Genomic DNA, 21,271 nt, shown 5'->3' on the forward strand with positions numbered 1-21,271 from the left:
ATCGTAAAAGAATCTTGCTTCTGGCCGGGGACAGTGGCTCATGCCTTTAATCCCAGCACTTTGGGAGGCCGAGGTGGGAGGATCACCTGAGGTCAGGAATTCAAGAGCAGCCTGGCCAACATGGTGAAACCCTGTCTCTGCTAAAAATACAAAAATTAGCCGGGCATGGTGGCGGGTGCTTGTAATCCCAGCTACTCAGGAGGCTGAGGCAGGAGAATCGCTTGAACCTGGGAGGCAGAGGATGCAGTGAGCCGAGATCGCGCCACTGCACTCCAGCCTGGGCAACAGAGCGAGACTCTGTCTCAAAAAAAAAAAAAAGAATCTTGCTTCCCTGAGTAATTGCCTTCTCCAAAGACAGGAATGTTGTGGGATTGGGAGCTGCCTAGTGGTGGCAGTCAGGGAAACAGGACTTGGAGTTTCATTTCCAACCCTATAGCTCATCTCTTGGACAATGCCCTTCACCTGCTGGTGTTTGGTGTGAATTCAGACTAAAGACATTAAAAGTTTTTGCTTTACTTTTTAATTTGGAAACTCCAAGCTGCTAAATAAACCCAGACAAGCCACATACTGGCCTGACAAATTTGCTTAACATATGTTCAGAGCTTAAATGATTTCTCAAGGTTCAAGAAAAATATCAAGAAAGAGGCTATTATTACCATTTATCTATCTATTGGGTTTCAACTATGCCTAAACTGGACACTTACATTTAAAATGGTTTTTTTAGCATGGCATAGTGAAAAGATCATAGATTCAACATCATAAGATTCAGGTCCTAACTCTAATTCTTGCGACCTGTATGACTTTGGACAAGTCACAAACATTTTGAGCCCTAGATTCTTCAGATGTTAAGACAGAGAATAAGCCTGTTTTGTTGGCTCACATCTGCAATCCCAGCACTTTGGGAGGCTGAGGTAGGAAGACTGCTTGTGCCCAGTAGTTTGAGACCAGCCTAGGCAACATGGCAAGACCCTGTCTCTACCAAAAAGTAAAAAAAAAAAAAAAAAAAGAAAGGAAAAAAAAGGGAATAATACCCATTTATTTTAACTATCTTTTTTTTTTTCCTTTTTTTGAGACAGGGTCTCACTCTATTGCCCCAGGCTGGAGTGCAGTGGTGCCATCTTGGCTCACTGCAACCTTCACCTCCCAGGTTCAAAGGATCTTCATGCCTCAGCCTCCCAAGTAGCTGGGATTACAGGCATGCACCACCATGCCTGGCTAATTTTTGTATTTTTAGTAGAGATGGGGTTTTGCCATGTTGGCCAGGCTGATCTCAAACTCCTGGCATCAAGTGAACCACCGCTTCAGCCTCTGAAAGTACTGGGATTGCAGATGTGAGCCACCATGCCTGGCCAATTATCTTAAAAGATTATTGTGAGGCTCAAAAGAAAGAATGCAAAACAAAAACAGTTCTGGAAAATCTGAAATGTAGTACAGTATCAGGTATTATTCCAGAATAGACTAAATCCTTACTTTGACTAACAACACTTAACAAGGAACCATGGGACCTTATTTTCAGACGGGATGATGCGAAAGCCCAAGTTTTTTCTTTTTTTCATTTTTGAGACAGAGTTTCCTTCGGTCACCCAGAATGGAATGCAGTGGTGCGATCTCGGCTCACTGCAACCTCTTCCTCCCGGGTTCAAGCAATTCTCCTGCCTCAGCCTCCCGAGTAGCTGGGACTACAGGCATGTGCCACTATGCCCGGCTAATTTTTTGTATTTTTAGTAGAGATGGGGTTTCACCATGTTAGCCAGGATAGTCTCAATCTCCTGACCTCGTGATCTGCCCGCCTCGGCCTCCCTAAGTGCTGGGATTACAGGCGTGAGCTACCGTGCCCGGCCAGCCCAGGTTTTTTCTATAACATACTGCCCCTCAATGATCAGATCTAAAAGCCGGCTTTCATGGTACTTAATCACTACAGTGCTTCTTTCCAAAAACGCAGAAACAGAAATAGTACATGCATTTTTGCATACCTTCATGGGTCCAAGAATCTCAAGTTAAGCATCCCTGTCCTGTCCTAGTGGACATCTGTTCCTACACATCTTTGTTTTTGCCTATCCTGGTGAACATGACAAGAAGGGACAGAGCAAATAGAAAATAGGATCATTGTGAAATATGCCAAAATGCTCACTGGCTGAGCTATCTGCTTACCTCATTGGGAGAATTGCTAGAAGTATGGCTTTTTCATGAACATGCCACCCAAACATAAAGGAGCTCAAGGCACAAAGAGTTAGACATCGGAGAAAGCCTCTGGGCCCTTGGGGTTTAAACCAAAGACAGAAAATAGAGGGCTAGAAACAATAGGCAAAGATAAACTTCAGTATCATTTGAAATAGACTTTACAGAAACAGAGTTCAGGTGAATACAATTTGCATCATCTCTGAAAGACAGTCGATCTTAGACAATTCTTCATGAAACCGAATCATTCATCACTTTGTGCACAGTCTAACAAAAGTTAACATAAAAGCAACAACTCAGAAAAAATTGGCATTTGATGTGTATATATATATTTTTATATGTAAATAAATATATTTTATATGTAAATATATATATATATATATATAATTTTTGGTTTTTTTGAGACGGAGTCTCGCTTTGTTGCCAAGGCTGGAGTGCAGTGGTGCGATCTCGGCTCACTGCAACCTCCACCTCCTGGGTTCAAGCGATTTTCCTGCCTCAGCCTCCCAAGTAGCTGGGATTACAGGTGCCTGCCACCACGCCCAGCTAATTTTTGTATTTTTAATAGAGACGGGGTTTCACCATGTTGGCCAGGCTGGTCTCGAAATCCTGACCTCGTGATCTGCCTGCCTTGGCCTCCCAAAGTGCTGGGATTACAGGTTTGAGCCACCGCGCCTGGCCTTGATGTATATATTTAACTCATTAAAATTAATTCTACTGGCTGGGCATGGTGGCTCATGCCTATAATCCCAGCACTTTGGGAGGCCAAGGCAGGCAGATCACTTGAGGTTGAGTTCAAGAACAGCCTGACCAACATAGTGAAACCCCATCTCTACTAAAAATACAAAAAAAATAAGCTGGGTGTGGTGGTACATACCTGTATTCCCAGGTACTCTGGAGGCTGAGGCAGGAGAATCGCTTGAACCTGGGAGGCAGAGGTTGCAGTGAGCTGAAATTGCGCCACTGCACTCCAGCCTAGGTGACAGAGCGAGACTGTCTCAAAAAAAAAAAAAAAAAAAAAATTGGCCGGGCCTAGTGACTCACGCCTGTAATCCCAGAACTTTGGGAGGCTGATGCAAGTCGATCACGAGGTCAGGAGTTCAAGACCAGCCTGGCCAAGATGGTGAAACCCTGTCTCTACTAAAAACTACAAAAAAGGCCGGGTGTGGTGGCTCAGGCCTATAATCCCAGCACTTTGGGAGGCCGAGGTGGGCGGATCACGAGGTCAGGAGATCGAGACCATCCTGGACAACATGGTGAAACCCTGTCTCTACTAAAATACAAAAAAAATTAGCCGGCCGTGGTGGTGCATGCCTGTAGTTCCAGCTACTCAGGAGGCTGAAGCAGGGGAATCGCTTGAACCCAGGAGGTGGAGGTTGCAGTGAGCTGAGATCGTACCACTACACTCCAGCCTGGCAACAGAGCAAGACTCCGTCTCAAAAAACAAAAACAAAAACAAAAACAAAACTACTGCAAAACAATTAGCTGGGTGCAGTGGCAGGCGCCTGTAATCCCAGCTACTCGGGAGGCTGAGGCAGGAGAATCGCCACTGCACTCCAGCCTGGATGACGGAGTGAGACTCTGTCTCAAAAAAAAAAAAGAAATTAATTATACTATCAAAATTAATAATTAAGTTTTGGGATGTACAGTCTAACAACTTATTACATCTTCATAATTAGTTTACTAATAGTTCATTTATTAATGAACCTAATAGGTCAAACTACAGAAGTCCATAGATGCTTTTGAGCCAATAAATTAGATTTACCATATTAATAAATACTTAGTTTTATTGGCTGGAAGGCCATAGAAACTATATGTACCTCATAAGGCTGAAATTTTAGGAAAAATGTTTTACCTCAATTAAAATATGTGAACAAACAGCCCAACAGAGCTTAATTATCTACATACCTGTACTGTCATGTAATTAAGTGGAATCAGGTGGTTGCTAGCAGGTTTGAAACATTCAGAAACCAAAATTAAAGATGAGTGTAATTATCGATAGGATTGAGTTGTTTATATTGAAATCTACTAAAATTATACCATGAAATTGAGGTCACTGCAATCACTAATGAAATTTTAGAAATTAAAGTTTCTAAAGTACTTAGAATGAGGCCTCTAAGAGCATCTTACTCATATTAGGCTCATCTTAGGCTCAAAAAGCCTTTGTCGACTCTCTCAACTCATTATCACCATCAAGACAAAACATCCACGCTGTCCAGATACATTTGGAATTTTGATGATTTAGCTAACGGTGAGAAAAACAAACCAAATCTGGATGTCCCTGCCACAAACATTTCCTTCTTTCTCTGCAGCATGATCCATGCCTCTTCCTCTCTGGGCTTTTCTTTTTCCCTTCCCCCAGGGTGAACAGATGGTCTAACAGCCACTGGCAAGAATCTCTCACAAAGGCTTTACTGGTAATCCTTCCTTATGGTATTCAAAGTTACTCTAAGAATTGCTAGGAAATGCTTCAATCTGCAGAAGGATTACAGGCATGAAATTTATCCTACAGTTGGAAGAGCTTGAAAGTTGAAATTTAGTCAGCCAGACAAAAGAAAAGCAGAGAAAACTCAAGAAATGAGCACCATCTGTTGAGTTCTTACCAATATGGCAATCAGTGTGCAGATGAGGGTTGCCAAGGGAGTCACTGAGGGAAGGACTGTGTGTTGGAACTGCTGAACCAAACCACTTGTCATTGAGGCCTTGGGAATATTGTTGGGATCAAGAAATTTCAATTTCAAACCTATTAAACAGATATTTTGTTTTGTTTTATTTTTATCTTTATCACCGAGATACCATATATTAATAATCAATTCCTTGAGGAATAAAAAGTAAGCTACTAAATCTTATTGCTGCTTAAAGGCTAAGATTTCATGAATTTAATCCTATACTATTCTACCCAAAATGCCTCTGGTCTTAAGATTATAATATATAAAGCAGCTCTTTGCATTGGAACAGGGAATTTGTGCAGCTTATAGGAAACTTGCCGGCAGGCAGCACAAATGGTAATCTGCTCTCATCTCTGAAAGCAAGCTTCTAGAACAGTCTGAGCATGTCATGAAGGAACTTTGAATCCTTCATCTCCTATGGGAGAAACCCTGTATTCCTAAACATAGTATCCAGTGTCTTCCATGATCTCATCGCCCCTTCCCCCCTGTTCAATCTCATCTTTACTTTGTTAAATGCGGCTTGGCCACAATGAAGTAACTGTGGGTCCTCAATATACCACTCTCAACACCTGTGTCCCTCTGCCCAGGCAACTCCCTTTGCCAAATTAACTTCTAATTCAATCACCTGAGAAAGCTCCTAAATCAATAAGCAGAACTGATTTTCTTGTGAGCTCACTTTTTTTTTTTTTGAGATGGAGTCTTACTCTGTCACCCAGAGACAGAGGCTGGAATGCAGTGGCGCAATCTCGGCTCACTGCAGCCTCTGCCTCCCAGGTTCCAGTGATTCTCCTGCCTCAGCCTCCCCATTAACTGGGATTATAGGCATGTGCCACCATGCCCGGCTAATTTTTGTATTTTTAATAGAGACGGGGTGTCACCATGTTGGCCAGGCTGGTCTCGAGCTCCTCACTTCAGGTGATCCGCCCATCTCAGCCTCCCAAAGTGCTAGGATTACAGGCCTGAGCCAACGTGCACAGCTGAGTGAGCTCACTCTAACAGTGTTCACCACAAGGCACTGCACTTGTTTATGTGCTCATTTCCTCTACTATACTGTATTCCTTGAAGGCAGGAATGATGATGAGTTCATTTCTATCCCCAGTACATAGGAGCTCAATAAATACTTGGTTATTAAATAAATCAATTCAGAGAATGACAATACAAGCCCCAACAAGCTCTGGCTAATAGGACAGTCAGAGACAGTTTGAGCACCTATAGGGCCTGTCAAATGCCAGTGAAAATGAATACAATGTGGGAAAGATGTACCAAAATATTTTCTACTTACTAACCTCTTCCCCTTTCCCCTTTGGCCTGCTGATTCTCTCTTACAGCTAATAACCATCTCCCTATAACAAAGTTGTCTAACTCTGACACTGACTTTCCATGTAAAACATCTTCAAAGAGACAAACATACAAGTGAGGGTACAGTACAGCTTCCTGACTCAGACAAGGCAACTGGCCCTTCTACCTCATACTATGCTGGCTGTTTAAAGCTTTTTTTGAAATATGAATGTTAGGAATTACTCTGTAAGAATGCCATGTACATCAAGGCTAGATTCACAGTGAGCAACACGGTGACACAATGTATAAGTCATCACATAGGCAGTGTATGATTTCCTCCAAGTACTTATCAAAAACAGTAATAGTGGCCACCATGCATGGAGCATCTACCATGTGCCCAGGGCTCTGCACTTACTACTTTTAGCCCCCTGAGGTACAGAGATGGAGTAACCTGCCCAAAGTCACACAACTAATAGGTGGTAAAACTGAACTCAGGTTTGTCTGGCTCCAAAGTCTCTGCTACTGATAACCTAGTACTTTTTAAATTTTGCTTCTGTTCCTCACAACACACTGTATAGGTACAGGTAAAGTACTAGTATGCCTTTCGTATAGTGAGGAAAGTTAGACGAAAGGAAGCAAATGACTTATCAATGCCACACACTGCAATAGCAATTTACGCAGGTGAGCCTCCAAACCAAGTCATCAGACTCTAGATCTGGAGTCCACAAACTATAGGCCAACAGCCAAATGTAGCCTGTGCCCAGTTTTTGCACAGCACTGAAGTATGAATGGTTTTTACTTTTATAAGGTTTTAAACAAATGTGTGCATACACAAATACAGACACAGACACACATACACACACACACACACACACACTGTGTGTGGCCTGCATAGCTTAAAATATTATCTGGCCAGTTACAGAAAAAGTTTGCTGACCACCACTCTTGATCATGCCATTTTCCCACCAAGCTAGATTGTATTCACAAATGAGAGATTGTGTTATCCAGAGTGAGTTATTTTTAGTAGAACCATCTCAAACCATAACTTATTTTTCATTATGACCCAATTTTAAAAACCATAGCCTGGGTTTTTCATTTCTTCTCACCTCATGTTAAAATGCAGGGTTATTTTCCTTATTGGTTTAATACCGAGAGTCACAACTTACATATTCTTCTTTCTTGTTTCTTGTATGTTTAGGTTTAAAAGTGGGGTAGGCCAGGCATGGTGGCTTGTGCTGGTAATCCCAGCACTTTGGGAAGCCAAGGTGGGAGGATCATTTGAGACCAGAAGTTTGATCCCACTCTGGGCAACATAGTGAGACCCTCATCTCTAAAAAATAAAAATTTAAAAATCAGCCAGGTGTGGTGGTATGCACCTGTGGTCCCAGCAATTCAGGGGGCTGAGACAAGAGGACTGTTTGAGCCCAGGAATTTAAGGCTGCAGTGCACTATGATCTCAACACCATTGCACTCCATCCTGGGTGACAGTGAGACCCTGTCTCTAAAAATAAGTAGGGGTTTGAATAGGAATGGTGAGAAGGGGGGAAAAAAAGCAGGGTTAACTGCTGCTGCTGAATAGTTTTTTAATTAAGGCAAAAATTACCTTTATAGAGTGTCTACATATTTTATTTTTTCCCCAGGAAAGGATCAATAACCTCATTACCACAAGGAGCTTTTATAAGGAAAACAGTCTGTTTACTGCACTAAAGCCTCAGTCCCAAGAACTGCTCCCCCTGTTCATCCTGAAAGCTGAAATGCAGGACTGGAGAACAAACAATTCAGCCACATTCAAAACACAAAGGTTTTTCCATTTCTCCATGTGCCTAAGTCCTTTCAATATTCAGAGTCTGAGTAAAAAATGCTCGCTACCATACCGATGACAGACAGCACTTTGTCCAAAGCATTGTACAAAGCCCAGAAGTTTGGAGCCCAATATGCATGACAGAGGCCCCTCTTGAAAGGAAAGAGTCGGGAAAAGACTTGAGGCAGCTGATTCTGTTGAAAAGAGAAATGAAACTGATTAAACAGTCATCAATCTTTTTCAAATTCAAAAAGAGAACTAGGGAACTCTCTATGGTATAGTGTGTAGAAAGTTATGGGGTCTGGGTTCTAGTAAGTAAGTGGTTATATGCTCACCACAATGTAAGTTCACAGAACCTTCTTTTGGTCTCACTTTGTCCACTGTCCAGTGGGACACTATGCATAAAAATACTCTGAATACCAGTCCATACTATTATAATAACAGAAGAATTTACAAGCTACAAAGCAGAACACAGACTGCAGCTTATCCATGTCTACTAGGGTGAAGGGGAGAGCTGGGAAACTACAAAAGATGTGACACATTTCAGTTTTAGTAAGAATTAAAATTAATTAGTTGATTTCAGGGCAGGGAAGAAGAGGAAAAAAGAAAACATCTGAACATCTGTTAAATTCCATGCACTTTAGAATGTCTGCTGTCCATGTAAGACTGCAAAATTATTGATTTTGTTACAAATACATTTTATCAAGTAAGTAAACTTACAAGTACAGAATACACAAATAATGAAGATCAATTCTGTGTTTGTGTATGTGTAATGTACAGTTAAACATATACATGTATATATATATACATATTTGAATGTGCACAAAAATGTCTGAAAGAATACTACCTTATCGGGCCAAGAGCGGTGGCTCACGCCTTTAATCCCAGCACGTTGGGAGGCTGAGGCGGGTGGATCACCTGAGGTCAGAAGTTGAGTCCAGCCTGACCAACATGTTGAAACCCTGTCTCTACTAAAAATACAAAAATTAGCCAGGCATGGTGGCATGTGCCTGTAATCCCACCTACTCAGGAGGCTGAGACAGGAGAATCGCTTGAATCCAGGAGGTGGAGGTTGCAGTGAGCCGAGATCATGCCACTGCATTCCAGCCTGGGTGACACAGCGAGACTCCACCTTAAAAAAAAAAAAAAAAAAAGGAATACTGCCCTATCTTTGGGGAGTCACGTTGGGTAAGGAGTAAGAAAAAAGTAGCTTTTACTTATTTTACATATTCCTGGCTTTATTATGTTTTCTAAACACCAACAAAGAACATGTATTAATTGAAAAAAATAAAATTAAATTAAAAAAAGGCTTACCAAGGCCAGGAAAGGACCCAATGAAAGAGCAGAAACTAGGAAAACAACCAGTCCCAGGGAAATAACACGAACAAAGCTGAAACTCTTCCATCGAATAGACCCATCTACGGAAAAGGGGCATTATCAGTAACCAGGAAGATGGAAAGGAACATTAACCATAACCTATATCATGTGCTAAAACTAGAAGTATCCCACAATAGTATACCAATCTATTCATGATGTGGCAAGAGCAGAGAAAAGCGAGAATGGGTAAAGGGCTTACAGGATTAGCAGCTGAGATATCTGCTGTGCTTCATAAAACCTTCTTATCAAGCAAGCCACCAAGTCAACACAGTAAGGGAAAAATCGAAAATGTTTTTGCTATTATTACCAAAACTTGCCTGGTTTATTTGCAGTGAAACAGTAGGATCGCAGCAGATATACACCATAAGCTGGTGCTACATAGAGGTAGATATGCTTGAAATGTAGGAGAACAGCAAAGAGAAATGCTCCTTCCATATGCCTTTTCTAGGAGATTTAAAAGGGAAATATCGCTTTAAAATTCACGGTAAATGAAATGCAATAATGTGGTATTCTGGATTGAATCCTGGAACAGAAAAAGGACATTAAAGGAAAAACGGGTGAAATTCAAATGCATCAATATTGCTTTCTTAGTCTTGATGAATGTACCATGGTTATGTAAGGTGGTAATGGGGGAAAATGGGTGGGGGGTATATAGGAACTCTCTGTACTATTTCTACAACTTTTCTGGAAAGCTAAAATTATTCTACAAAAAGGTTATTTAAAAAACTAAAATTAGGCTAAGTGTGGTGACTCACACCTGCAATCCCAGCACTTTGGTAAGCCGACGTGGAAGGATTGCTTGACCCCAGGAGTTCAAGACCAGCCTGGACAAAATAGGGAGGCCCTGTCTCTACAAAAAAATAAAAAATAAAAAAAATTAGCTAGGCGTGATGGCTTGCACCTGTAGCACCAGCTACTCTGGAGGCTGAGGTGAGAGAATCTGCTTTAGCCCAGGAGGTGGAGGCTGCAATGAGCCATGATGACACCACTGCACTCCAACTTGGGTGACAGAGTGAGACCCTGTCTCCAAAATGAATAAATAAATAACAAAAATAAACAATACCTACTTTTTTAAATTTTTATTTTATTTTATTTTATTTGAGATGGAGTCTCCCTCTGTCTTGCCCAGGCTGAAGTGCAGTGGCACAATCCTGACTCACTGCAGCCTCCGCCTCCTCGGTTCAAGCAATTCTCCTGTCTCAGACTCCCGAGTAGCTGGGACTAGAGGCGTGTGCCAACACATCCGGCTAATTTTTGTATTTTTTAGTAGAGACAGGGTTTCACCATGTTGGCCAGGCTGGTCTCAAACTCCTGACCTCAGGTGATCCACCTGCCTCGGCCTCCCAAAGTGCTGGGATTACAGGCGTGAACCGCCATGCTTGGCCCAAGGTAAATATTCTATAACCAGTATAAGGAAAACATAGGCAAGTGATTCCAGCTAGCTTTTTTTTTGAGACGGAGTTTTGTTCTTGTTGCCCAGGCTGGAGTGCAATGGCATGGTCTCGTCTTACTGCAACCTCCACTTTCCGGGTTCAAGTAATTCTCCTGCCTCAGCCTCCCAAGTAGCTGGGATTACAAGTGCCCACCACCACGCCTGGCTAATTTTTTTGTATTTTTAGTAGAGATGGGGTTTCACCATGTTGGCCAGGCTGGTCTCAAACTCCTGGCCTCAACTGATCCACCTGTCTCAGCCTCCCAAAGTGCTGGGATTACAGGCATGAGCCACTGCGACCAGCCCAGCTAGCTTTTATACTGAGTCTAATGTGTTCATAAATTCATTATTCCAACAAAGATTTATCACGTACTAAGCCTTATGCTGAGATCATATCCTACATGTCATCAGTAATAACATACTGCAAACTCTCCCTTAGGAATTAGAGCCCAGAGAATTAAATTACCTTCACCCCTCACAGTTTCAGAATAGCTGGAGTTGATTTCCAAAGAAGGGCTGGGAATGAGAACATGAACAAATATATAGGATGCTATGCTACCAAAAAAATCAATTGAATTTTATATTGTAGATTAGGTAACTTATATAGCACTATCAAGCTGAAGGCACCAGTCACTGCACTTGATACAAACACTACTTAGGAAAACTAAAGGTATTCTGATGTAAAAAGAACAAACAAAGGCCAGGCGTGGTGGCTCATGCCTATAATCCCAGCACTTTGGGAGACCGAGGCGGGTGGATCACTTGAGGTCAGGAGTTTGAGACCAGCCCGGCCAACATAGTGAAACCCTGTCTCTACTAAAAATACAAAAAATTAGCCAGGCATGGTGGTGGGTGCCTGTAATCCCAGCTACTTGGGAGGCTGAGACACGAGAATCACGTGAGGTGGAGGTTGCAGTGAGGTGGAGGTTGCAGTGAGCTGAGATCGCGCCACTGCACTCCAGCCTGGGCGACAATGCAAGACGCTATCTCCAAAACAAACAAACAAACAAACAAACAAAACAAAACCAGCTTACTATAACTAAGAAGTTATAGTAAGAATTTGGCTGGGTGTGGTGGCTGACACCTGTAATCCCAGCACTTTGGGAGGCTGAAGTGGGTGGATCACGAAGTCAGGAGATCGAGATCATCCTGGCTAACATGGCGAAACCCCGTCTCTACTAAAAATACAAAAAATTAGCCGGGAGTGGTGGTGTGCACCTGTGGTCCCAGCTAACTGGAGGCTGAGGCAGGAGGACTGTTTGAGCCCAGGAGGTTGAGGTTACAGTGTGCTGTGACTCCACCACTGCATTCTCCAGCCTGGGTGACACAGCATGACGTTGTCTTCAAAAAAAAAGAAAGTCTGAAATCTATCCACCTCACAGGAATTTCGGAAGGATTAAATGAGATAACAGTCCTGATGTTCTGCAGGGGAAACTGCCACAGGGACCATGAAAGGCCAGTTTCCTTCTCTCATCAGGTGCGGTCTAGAATTGGTAGCTTTAGGAGTAATAACAAAAAAGAGTGGGAATGCTTCCAGGTCTCTCTTCAATTTTATAACTTATTTAAGATCTGGGTAAGGTCTAGCTGATTCCATAGTCAAATTTTATTTGTTCAATAAGCATCCAACAAATATTCATTGAACACCAGTTATAGTCTAATTACTATGAAGCTTTTTATGGTTAAAAGAGAAAAGTTTATCCAGACATTTATAGTTGACAAAGAACTTTAGATTATCAAATTTGACCTTTCTAATGTCCCTGTGAGGTAAGTAGCCCCATTTTACAACTAAGAATGTAGCGGTAAATTTCATTTTATGGGGAAAATGAGGCTAGGAGGGTTAAATAACTTGCCTTCAGTTAATGGTTCTCAAGCCTGATGGTGTATCAAAATTCCTTAGAGAGTCTTAAGCCCCATTCCCAGAGACTTTGATTCCATGTACAAAGGGATGGCCCCAAAATCTGAATTTCTGATTTCCTCCTCTATAGGAGGAATAATAATTCTAACAACTTCACAGAATGGTTCTGAAGTTTACTCAATAAGATATATGTAAGCCAGGTGTGGTGGCACACATCTGTAATCCCAGAGACTCAGAAGCAGAGGTAGGAGGATTGTTCAAGGCCAGGAGTTCAAGACCTGTCTCTAATCCTAGCACTTTGGGAGGCCAGAGTGGGAGGATCACTTGTGGTCAGGAGTTTAAGATCAGCCTGGACAACACAGTGAAACCTCCTTCTCTACCAAAAAAAAAAAAAAAAAAAATTAGCCAGGTATGGTGGTGTGCACCTGTAGTTCTAGCGACTCAAGAGGCTGAGGTGAGAGAATTGCTTGAGCCCAGGAGTTTGAGGAGGCAGTGAGCCATGATTGCGCCAGTGCACTCCAGCCTGGGTGACAGAGCAAGACTCCAACTCTTAAGAAAAAAAAAAAGACCGGGCGCGGTGGCTCACGCCTGTAATCCCAGCACTTTGGGAGGCCGAGGCGGGCAGATCACGAGGTCAGGAGATCGAGACCATACTGTAAATGGTGAGACTCCATCTCTACTAAAAATACAAAAAATTAGCCAGGCGTGGTGGCAGGCGCCTGTAGTCCCAGCTACTCGGGAGGCTGAGGCGGGAGAATGGCGTGAACCCAGGAGAAGGAGCTTGCAGTGAGCCAAGATCGCGCCACCGCACTCCAGCCTGGGAGACAGGGCGAGACTCCATCTCAAAAAAAAAAAAAAGAAAAAAAAATACATGGAATGTATGTAATCTTAGTAGCCATGTATTCGAGTAAGCCCTGAGTTGCATAGCTCATTAACATTAGTCAGGATTACACACAGTTCTTCTGATTCCAAATCCCCTTCTATTACATTAATCTTCATGCTGCTGACAGTAAAGTATCACCGTCATAGTTATTATATTGTAAAGACTGCTGCTAGAGACTTCATTTGTACATAAATTATCCCAACCAGACAAAATGTAATTTAGGGGCTGGGAACGGTGGCTCATGCCTGTAATCCCAGCACTTTGGGAGGCTGAGGCGGGCGGAACACTTGAGGTCAGGAGTTTGAGACCAGCCTGGCCAACATGTTGAAACCCCATCTCTAATAAAAATACAAAAATTAGCCAGGCATGGTGGTGGGCACCTGTAATCCCAGCTACTTGGGAGGCTGAGGCACAAGAATTGCTTGAACCTGGGAGGCAGAGGTTGCAGTGAGCCGGGATTGTGCCATCGCACTCCAGCCTGAGCGATAGAGCGAGACTCATTCTCAAAAAAAAAAAAAAAAAAAAAAAAAAAAAAAAAAAAAAAAAAAAAAAGCAAAGAAAATGTAATTTAGGGCAGGCACAGGGGCTCATGCTTATAATACCAGCACTTTGGGAGGCCGAGGCAGGAGGATCACTTGAGGTCAGGAGTTCGAGCCAACATGGCAAGACCCTGTCTCTACTAAAAATGCAAAAATTAGCCAGGTGTGGTGGTGTGCACCTGTAATCCCAGCTACTCATGAGGCTTGAACCCAAGAGGCAGAGGTTGCAGTGAGCTGAGATTGCACCACTGTACTCCAGTCTGGGTGACAGAGTGAGACTGTCTCAAAACACAAACAAACAAAAACTCAATTTAATTCAGGCCTGCCGCATGCTAACAAGCTTTTGGAGTACAATTGTCTCATCTGTTAAATGAAGAAAATTATGGTCAAAAGAGAAGATGGAATTTGTGAGAAATACCTAATAAAAGTGTCTATTGCACTTGGCAGCTCAAAACAGTCAAATAAATTTACCTATCACCCAGTACACTGTTCCCTTTACAATCTAAAAACTAATCTAAAAGGGAAAAAATCTAATTAAACAATTATGTTTACCTGAAATAATCGTGCAATGGAGAGTAGCATTAATCCAAATAAAAAGCCATTGTACTGAAAATGAATATCTGGACTTAGGTCAAGGAAAGACAACAGAGGACACCAAATTCATAATGAACTATACCAGCTGATGGAGTATAGAAATTCCAAATGCTTTAACAGCAAAATTAAAGACAAAAAATACTACTACTAATGTGGACTGCTCATAAATATGTTTTCTATAAACAGACTCAAATTTTTTTTTTAATTTTTTTTTTTTTTTTTTGAGATGGAGTCTCACTCTGTCACCCAGGCTGGAGTGCAATGGCACAGTCTTGGCTCACTGCAGCCTCTGCCTCCTGGGTCCAAGCGATTCTCCTGCCTCAGCCTCCCGAGTAGCTGGGACTACAGGCACATACCACCACACCCAGCTAATTTTTTTGTACTTTTAGTAGAGACGGGGTTTCACTATGTTGGCCAGGCTGGTTTCGAACTCCTGACCTCGTGATTCCCCAACCTTGGCCTCCCAAAGTGCTGGGATTACAGGCGTCAGCCACTGCACCCGGCCTAAACACATATTTTTATTTTTGCTAATCTCTGTATCATTCCAATTTTGCTGAAGCAAACACCATAGTCAAATCTTTAACTGAAACTTACATTTGGGGGTGTGGTGGCTCACACCTGTAATCCCAGCATTTTGGGAGGCTGACATGGGCAGATCACTTGGGACCAGGCGTTCAAGACCAGCCTGGCTAACATGGCAAACCCCCGTCTCTACCAAAAATACAAAACTTAGTCAGATGTGGTGGCACACACCTGTAGTCCCAGCTACTCGGGAGGCTGAAGCATGAGAATCACTTGAACCCAGGAGGCGGACACTGCAGTGAGCTGAGATTGTGCCACTGCACTCCAGTCTGGGTGACAGAGCAAGACTGTCTCAAATTAAAAAAAAAAAGAAAAGGAAAGAAACTTATGTTTAATGACATCTTAGACTAGATGATTTAAAACATATGAATTTTTTTTATTTAAAAACAAATTTATGTTTAAGAAGAAAAACAAAACTTTCCCAGGTTTTTCCTACCTTTTCTACCTTAAAGGCCCCACAGCTCAGGGGCAAGAAGTTTTTTGTTTTTTAGAATTAGGGATGAGAAAGGAATGGACCTAACTGCTACTAAGGCCACCAGCATGCAGCATTGCATTGTTTATAGGACATATACAATCTTATGTATTAAAGCCTCACAATGAACCTGTGAGGTATTTAGAATTATCCTCTTTAGAGATACTTTAGAGATTAAGAAATTAAGCCTCAGTGACATTCATCTACTCATGGTTCTAAAGCTGCTAATGGCAACTAAGATTTGGGTCCAGGTTACATTGAAACCAGAGGCTGGGTGCTTTCCTCTACACCAGGCTACCTTTATGAAAACTGCAACTATTAGTTTCCATTACAAGGATTTTAATTACATCCAGAAGCCTTGAATTTAAAAACTTTGCCTTTTAATATGTGGTAAGCCAAGATGGTAGAAAAGCACAAATGCCTGACCATTCCCACACGCACACTGTGATATGCCTTTTCCAATTAAAGGTATTTGGAATAATGTGTTACAAAACTATTTAATATATATGTATCAGATTAATCTAAAAATAGTTCACAATCTCAGTACATTGTTTTATTGATGATTTAGCTGGTTCTCACATATCCCACTAATTTTTCAGAAATGAAATACTCTAACCTCAGAGTCCAGTGAAGTTGGGCAGAGACCACAGTTAAGTGAGCCTACTAACCCACCCCACACTCATTTTCAGAAGGAGCTCACATCTCCAATCATTATTATAGAAAACATTAATCTTGTACTAGTATACATCAGAATAAGTAAGGGAATAGTACATAGAATATCAAGGATACGGTCCACAATTAATAACCCGAAGTTCCACAGAAGTAATACCGACAGAATAAATTTTGGCTTTTCTGTAAGTTCTTTACCCACTTTTTTTCCATCAATGCATTTACAGCACCTACATTGAAACATTAGGAAAGAAACAGAAACAACTTTGATCTTCATTGGAACATCACTTCTGCAGAGTAAACTATGATACATTAGTCATTCCTGACAAACTACATGCCATTCTTTTTTTTTTTTTTTTTCCAATTTTTCTTTTTCTTTTTTTAGAAGGGATGGGGTATCACTGTTGCCCAGGCTGATCTCGAACTCCTGGGCTCAAGCAATCCTCCTGCCCTGGCACCCCAAAGTCCATGCCATTCTTGATTTCTTAAAAAGGTCACAGCAAGCCAAGCAGGGTGGCAGGTGCCTGGCTACTCAGGAGGCTGAAGTGAGAGGACCACTTGAGCTTGGGGGTCTGAGGCCAGCCTGGGCGACATAGTAAGACCTTGTCACCAGAAAAAAAAAAAGAAAAAGAAAAAGTGGTAGCACAAACAAGGACCTCGGGGCCTGTTCCACGTCTTTTTCTAAGCTGTGCTGATCTAAAACAAAGTCTTCATTTAACAAAATTAAAAATAAAAAGCCACGTAAACCCCAAAGTAAGGATTTTGAAAACTGAGAGAGCATACATTATTTCAGTCCTTAAGAGTAAAAACTGCAGACCAGGCTAATTTAACACTCTAAATTATATATCATAATACCAGCCAAATTAAGAACAGAACTGCAAATGTGCACCTCCTGACTGTCCAAATTATAATTTAAAAACCTTTATGTAAAAATGCATGTCATTTAAATGTTGAGATATATTACTAAGTGACAATAACAGGTGACAAAACAGTAAGATCCTATTTTTATTTTATGAAAATTATATTCGAACACAGAAAAGAGACTGAACTAACATACACCAAAATGTTAATAGTGATTAGTATACGTGGGGAAGTATGACTCATTTTTACTTTGCATGTGTGTGTGCTTTTCCAAAGTTTTTACAATGGGGATGTATTATTCTATAAAAAGACGATATTGAAAATGTGCTACATTTGAAGAGCGGCAAATTTTAACAATAAATCTAAAACAATAGATTCAATTAAAGGGGGACTAGCAAAGGTATCCTCCTTTTGCCCTATGGAGCCTCAGTTCCCTCATGAATAGAGGCAGTAAACTTACAGGGTCACTGAGAAAATTAAATAAGTTAATAATCTGTATATCATGCTTGGTTCTGGGAACTGACACAGAGATTTCAATTTTTTTTTTTTTTTTGAGACAGGGTCTCAGTCTGTCGCCTAGGATGGAGTGCAGTGGCGTAATCACAGCTCACTGCAGCCTTGACCACCCAGGTTCAAGAGATCCTCTGCCTCAGGCTCCCAAGTAGCTGGGACAACAGTCCCCGGCAACCACAGCTGGCTAATTTTTGTATTTTTAGTAGAGGCAGGGTTTCACCATGTTATCCAGGCTGGTCTCAAACTCCTGAGCTCAAGCAATACACTAGCCTTGGCCTCCCAAAGTGCTGGGATTAAAGGCATGAGACACTATGCCTGGCCTTTCAACAATCTTTTTAACTATTCCCTCTACTTTGCAGATGGAAATGAATTCTATTTCCTCTCCCTTTGTGCTTGTATACTCTTCCCCTGGAAGCTTGAATTCAAACATTTTGAGTTAAAAAGAGTATATTAAAAATTACCTTCCCTTTCAACTCTTGCCAGGTCATAAACAGATTGAAAGGAAGGGTTTCAAACAGGATTATTCAATGAGAATGCGCAAGGGTTAAGACATTCCCAAGGGACTCTTTACTGAGTGGGGCAAGGGTTCAGTGTAGAGGGCCTCACAAACAGAAACGATCCATTTATGACAAGGGTCACTGAATGAACACCAGTCACTGTTCTGTCACAATCACACCAGCGAGCTTAAGAGTTAGGAAAGAATGAGGTCGGTGCAGCGGCTCATGCCTGTAATCCCAGCACTTTGGGAGGCCGAGGTGGGTGGATCACGAGGTCAGGAGTTTAAGACCAGCCTGGCCAACATGGTGAAACCCTGTCTCTACTAAAAATACAAAAATTAGCCTGCCATGGTGGTGTGCACCTGTAATCCAAGCTACTTGGGAGGCTGAGGCAGGAGAACTGCTTGAACCCGAGAGGCAGTTGCAGTGAGCCGAGATCGCGCCACAATACTCCAGCCTGGGCGACAGAGCAAGATTCCATCTCGGGGAAAAAAAAAGAAAAAAAAAAAGAATTAGTAAAGAATGGAAACTGACATTAACTGAAACTTAGTACTTGGAAGTCACTGTGCAAGACATTCTATATATGTGTATTCAATACTTAAAATTAACTTATAAGTAAAAGTTGTAAAACATAAAAATTTAAAATATAAGCATAACTTAAAATAACAAAGAGTCTTCATGAAGGAAAGTATATGGAAACAACTAAAAGCACTCAGTGAAATTTCTTGAGTTTACTAGAATGAAAGCTCCGTAAAAGCAGACTTTGGTGGTTAGCACAATCCATACGTGTGCGCTACTGTGCATGTACTGTGTGCATCCCCTAAGATAGGGTAGGTGATGGAAGCCTCTGGCGGCCTGCTGCAAGGAAGCAAAGAAAAACATATGGAGCTATTCTGGGTGGGAGAAATGGCCCTAGAACTATACTTGGGACTACTTCTTTTCACAACATTCATAATCTCTTGTTCTACCTCTGCCTTGTAACTCCACCTTATTCCCATTTCTTCCACAAGATTCAGCTAGAGTGCTTTAAACATGTAGTTTAAAGCACAATACAATTTTTCATTGTTTTAGCATTTGCTATCATATAAACTTTGTTCCTCCTAAATTGGGAGTAAGTTAATACTACTTAACACTGTAGTATTTTTTCAATACCTTCCATACAAAATGACATGCTCCAGACTTACTCACGGACAGCATACACAAAGAGTACATCCATAAAGATGACGGAAAATCTCTGGAAAAGTAAGGTCCTTGAGCTGGAGTAATTCAAATTATGGACATTCAGCATTTCTTGATCAAAATATTTGGCGACATGTGACAGGATATACTCAAACCATGCAAAGAAAGGGGGGTAATCCAACGTCCACTCTGAAGTTGCCTGTGATAAAAATAGAAGATCAGACATATCCTAAATAACTGAATAAACAAAGATGGTGCAACGATTTAAAATTTTTCATTCTCTGGTCTTTAAAACAGCACAATAAGGCTGGGCGTGGTAGCTCACACCTGTAACCCCAGCACTTTGGGAGGACAAGGCAGGCAGATCGCTTGAGCCCAGGAGTTCAAGACCAGTCTGGGCAACATGGTAAAACCCTGTCTCTATTTTTAATTAAAAACAAACGAACAAAAATCACAGTGAAATGCTGTTGCACTTAAAATATGCCCTAAATTAACAGAACAATTCCTATGTAAGACTGAACAGAACACTAAAACCTGTCTTGTAAATTATTTAACATGGTCTTCAATTTCCTTAAATAGAGTCAACTACACTTAAAGGAAATTAATTTGAAACCTGGAGATGATAAACTTGGTTATGACATGGTTCTACTCATCTAAATAACAAATAATTCACTAACTTAGGTTCAAATTCTGTCTTAGAGACACAATTTCCCTATTTGTAAAATGAGGTATTATGAAGATTAAATGAGATAATACATATGAAATATATTTATAAACAACAAAATAATACACAAATGCTATTATATTTTGTTTCACTAAGTTATATGATCCTGGAGAATAGAAACTATCCTTTATCATTTTGTATCCTCAGCATTTAGTAAGTGCCTGACATATTGCTTGGGATAAAATAACCACTAGTTAAAGGAACAGTTGCTAATGAGTAAATGAAAATAGAAATCATATGAAAATATACAAGCTTTAGAATAGTATATTTTGTTAGATTTCTCTAACTCTCAGTTTTCTTTTTCTTTCTTTTTTTTTTTTTTTTGAGATGGAGTCTTGCTCTGTCACCCAGGCTGGAGTGCAGTGGCGCGATCTTGGCTCACTGTAAGCTCCGCCTCCCGGGTTCACACCATTCTCCTGCCTCAGCCTCCCGAGTAGCTGGGACTACAGGAGCCTGCCACCACACCCGGCTAATTTTTTGTATTTTTAGTAGAGACGGGGTTTCACCATGTTAGCCAGGACGGTCTCGATCTCCTGACATCGTGATCCGCCCACTTCGGCCTCCCAAAGTGCTGGGATTACAGGCGTGAGCCACCGCACCCAGCCTAAGTCTCACTTTTTGCACCTATACAACAGGGATAGTAGTATCTACCTCATGGGTTATGGTACTCCATTTTATATATACATATAAAATACTATATATGGTATCGAAACTCATAGGAAACTTGCAAAAAATTTGCCTTAAAAAAAACTCCCTGGGCCGGGCATAGTGGCTCACACCTGTAATCCCAGCACTTTGGAAGGCCGAGGCAGGTGGATCACCTGAGGTCAGGAGTTCAAAACCAGCCTGACCAACATGGTGAAACCCTGTCTCTACTAAAAATACAAAAAAAAAAAAAAAATTTCCTGGGCATGGTAGTGGGTGCCTGTAATCCCAGCTACTCAGGAGGCTAAGGCAGGAGAATCGCTTACTCAGGAGGCTAAAGGCAGGAGAATCACTTGAACCCAGGAGGCAGAGGTCGCCAGTCAGCCGAGATCGTGCCATTGCACTCCGGCCTGGGTGAAAGTGAGACTTCGTCTCAAAAGAAAACAAAACAAAACAAAATCCAACTCCCTGTCAGCAGAGTACTGCTTTTCATCAAGAAATTTCTGGGCCGGGCGCAGTGGCT

General features: G+C 41.6%; 1 protein-coding gene across 12 annotated transcripts in view; it reads right to left on the reverse strand.

Moving 5' to 3' along the window:
• Window positions 1-21,271, reverse strand: part of ALG8 (ALG8 alpha-1,3-glucosyltransferase) — a 36,591-nt gene that overhangs the window by 3,728 nt on the left and 11,592 nt on the right. For 5 of the 12 annotated variants that reach the window (XM_003805158.4, XM_063608683.1, XM_008968269.6 and 2 more), the window contains 8 exons: window positions 19,385-19,578; window positions 16,450-16,559; window positions 14,565-14,632; window positions 9,621-9,747; window positions 9,241-9,344; window positions 8,000-8,120; window positions 4,782-4,921; window positions 2,152-2,291 (listed from right to left, as the gene is read on the reverse strand). In XM_003805158.4, the coding sequence (XP_003805206.1) occupies window positions 2,152-2,291; window positions 4,782-4,921; window positions 8,000-8,120; window positions 9,241-9,344; window positions 9,621-9,747; window positions 14,565-14,632; window positions 16,450-16,559; window positions 19,385-19,578 (1,004 nt within the window). Of the gene's footprint in view, window positions 1-2,151; window positions 2,292-4,781; window positions 4,922-7,999; window positions 8,121-9,240; window positions 9,345-9,620; window positions 9,748-10,060; window positions 10,154-14,564; window positions 14,633-16,449; window positions 16,560-19,384; window positions 19,579-21,271 lie in introns of all 12 variants that reach the window. The other 7 variants (XM_034933445.2, XM_063608685.1, XM_063608684.1 and 4 more) reach the window with 4 other exon arrangements.

The sequence above is a fragment of the Pan paniscus genome, chromosome 9 (genome assembly GCF_029289425.2).
Source record: "Pan paniscus chromosome 9, NHGRI_mPanPan1-v2.0_pri, whole genome shotgun sequence".
Classification (NCBI taxonomy): domain Eukaryota; kingdom Metazoa; phylum Chordata; class Mammalia; order Primates; family Hominidae; genus Pan; species Pan paniscus.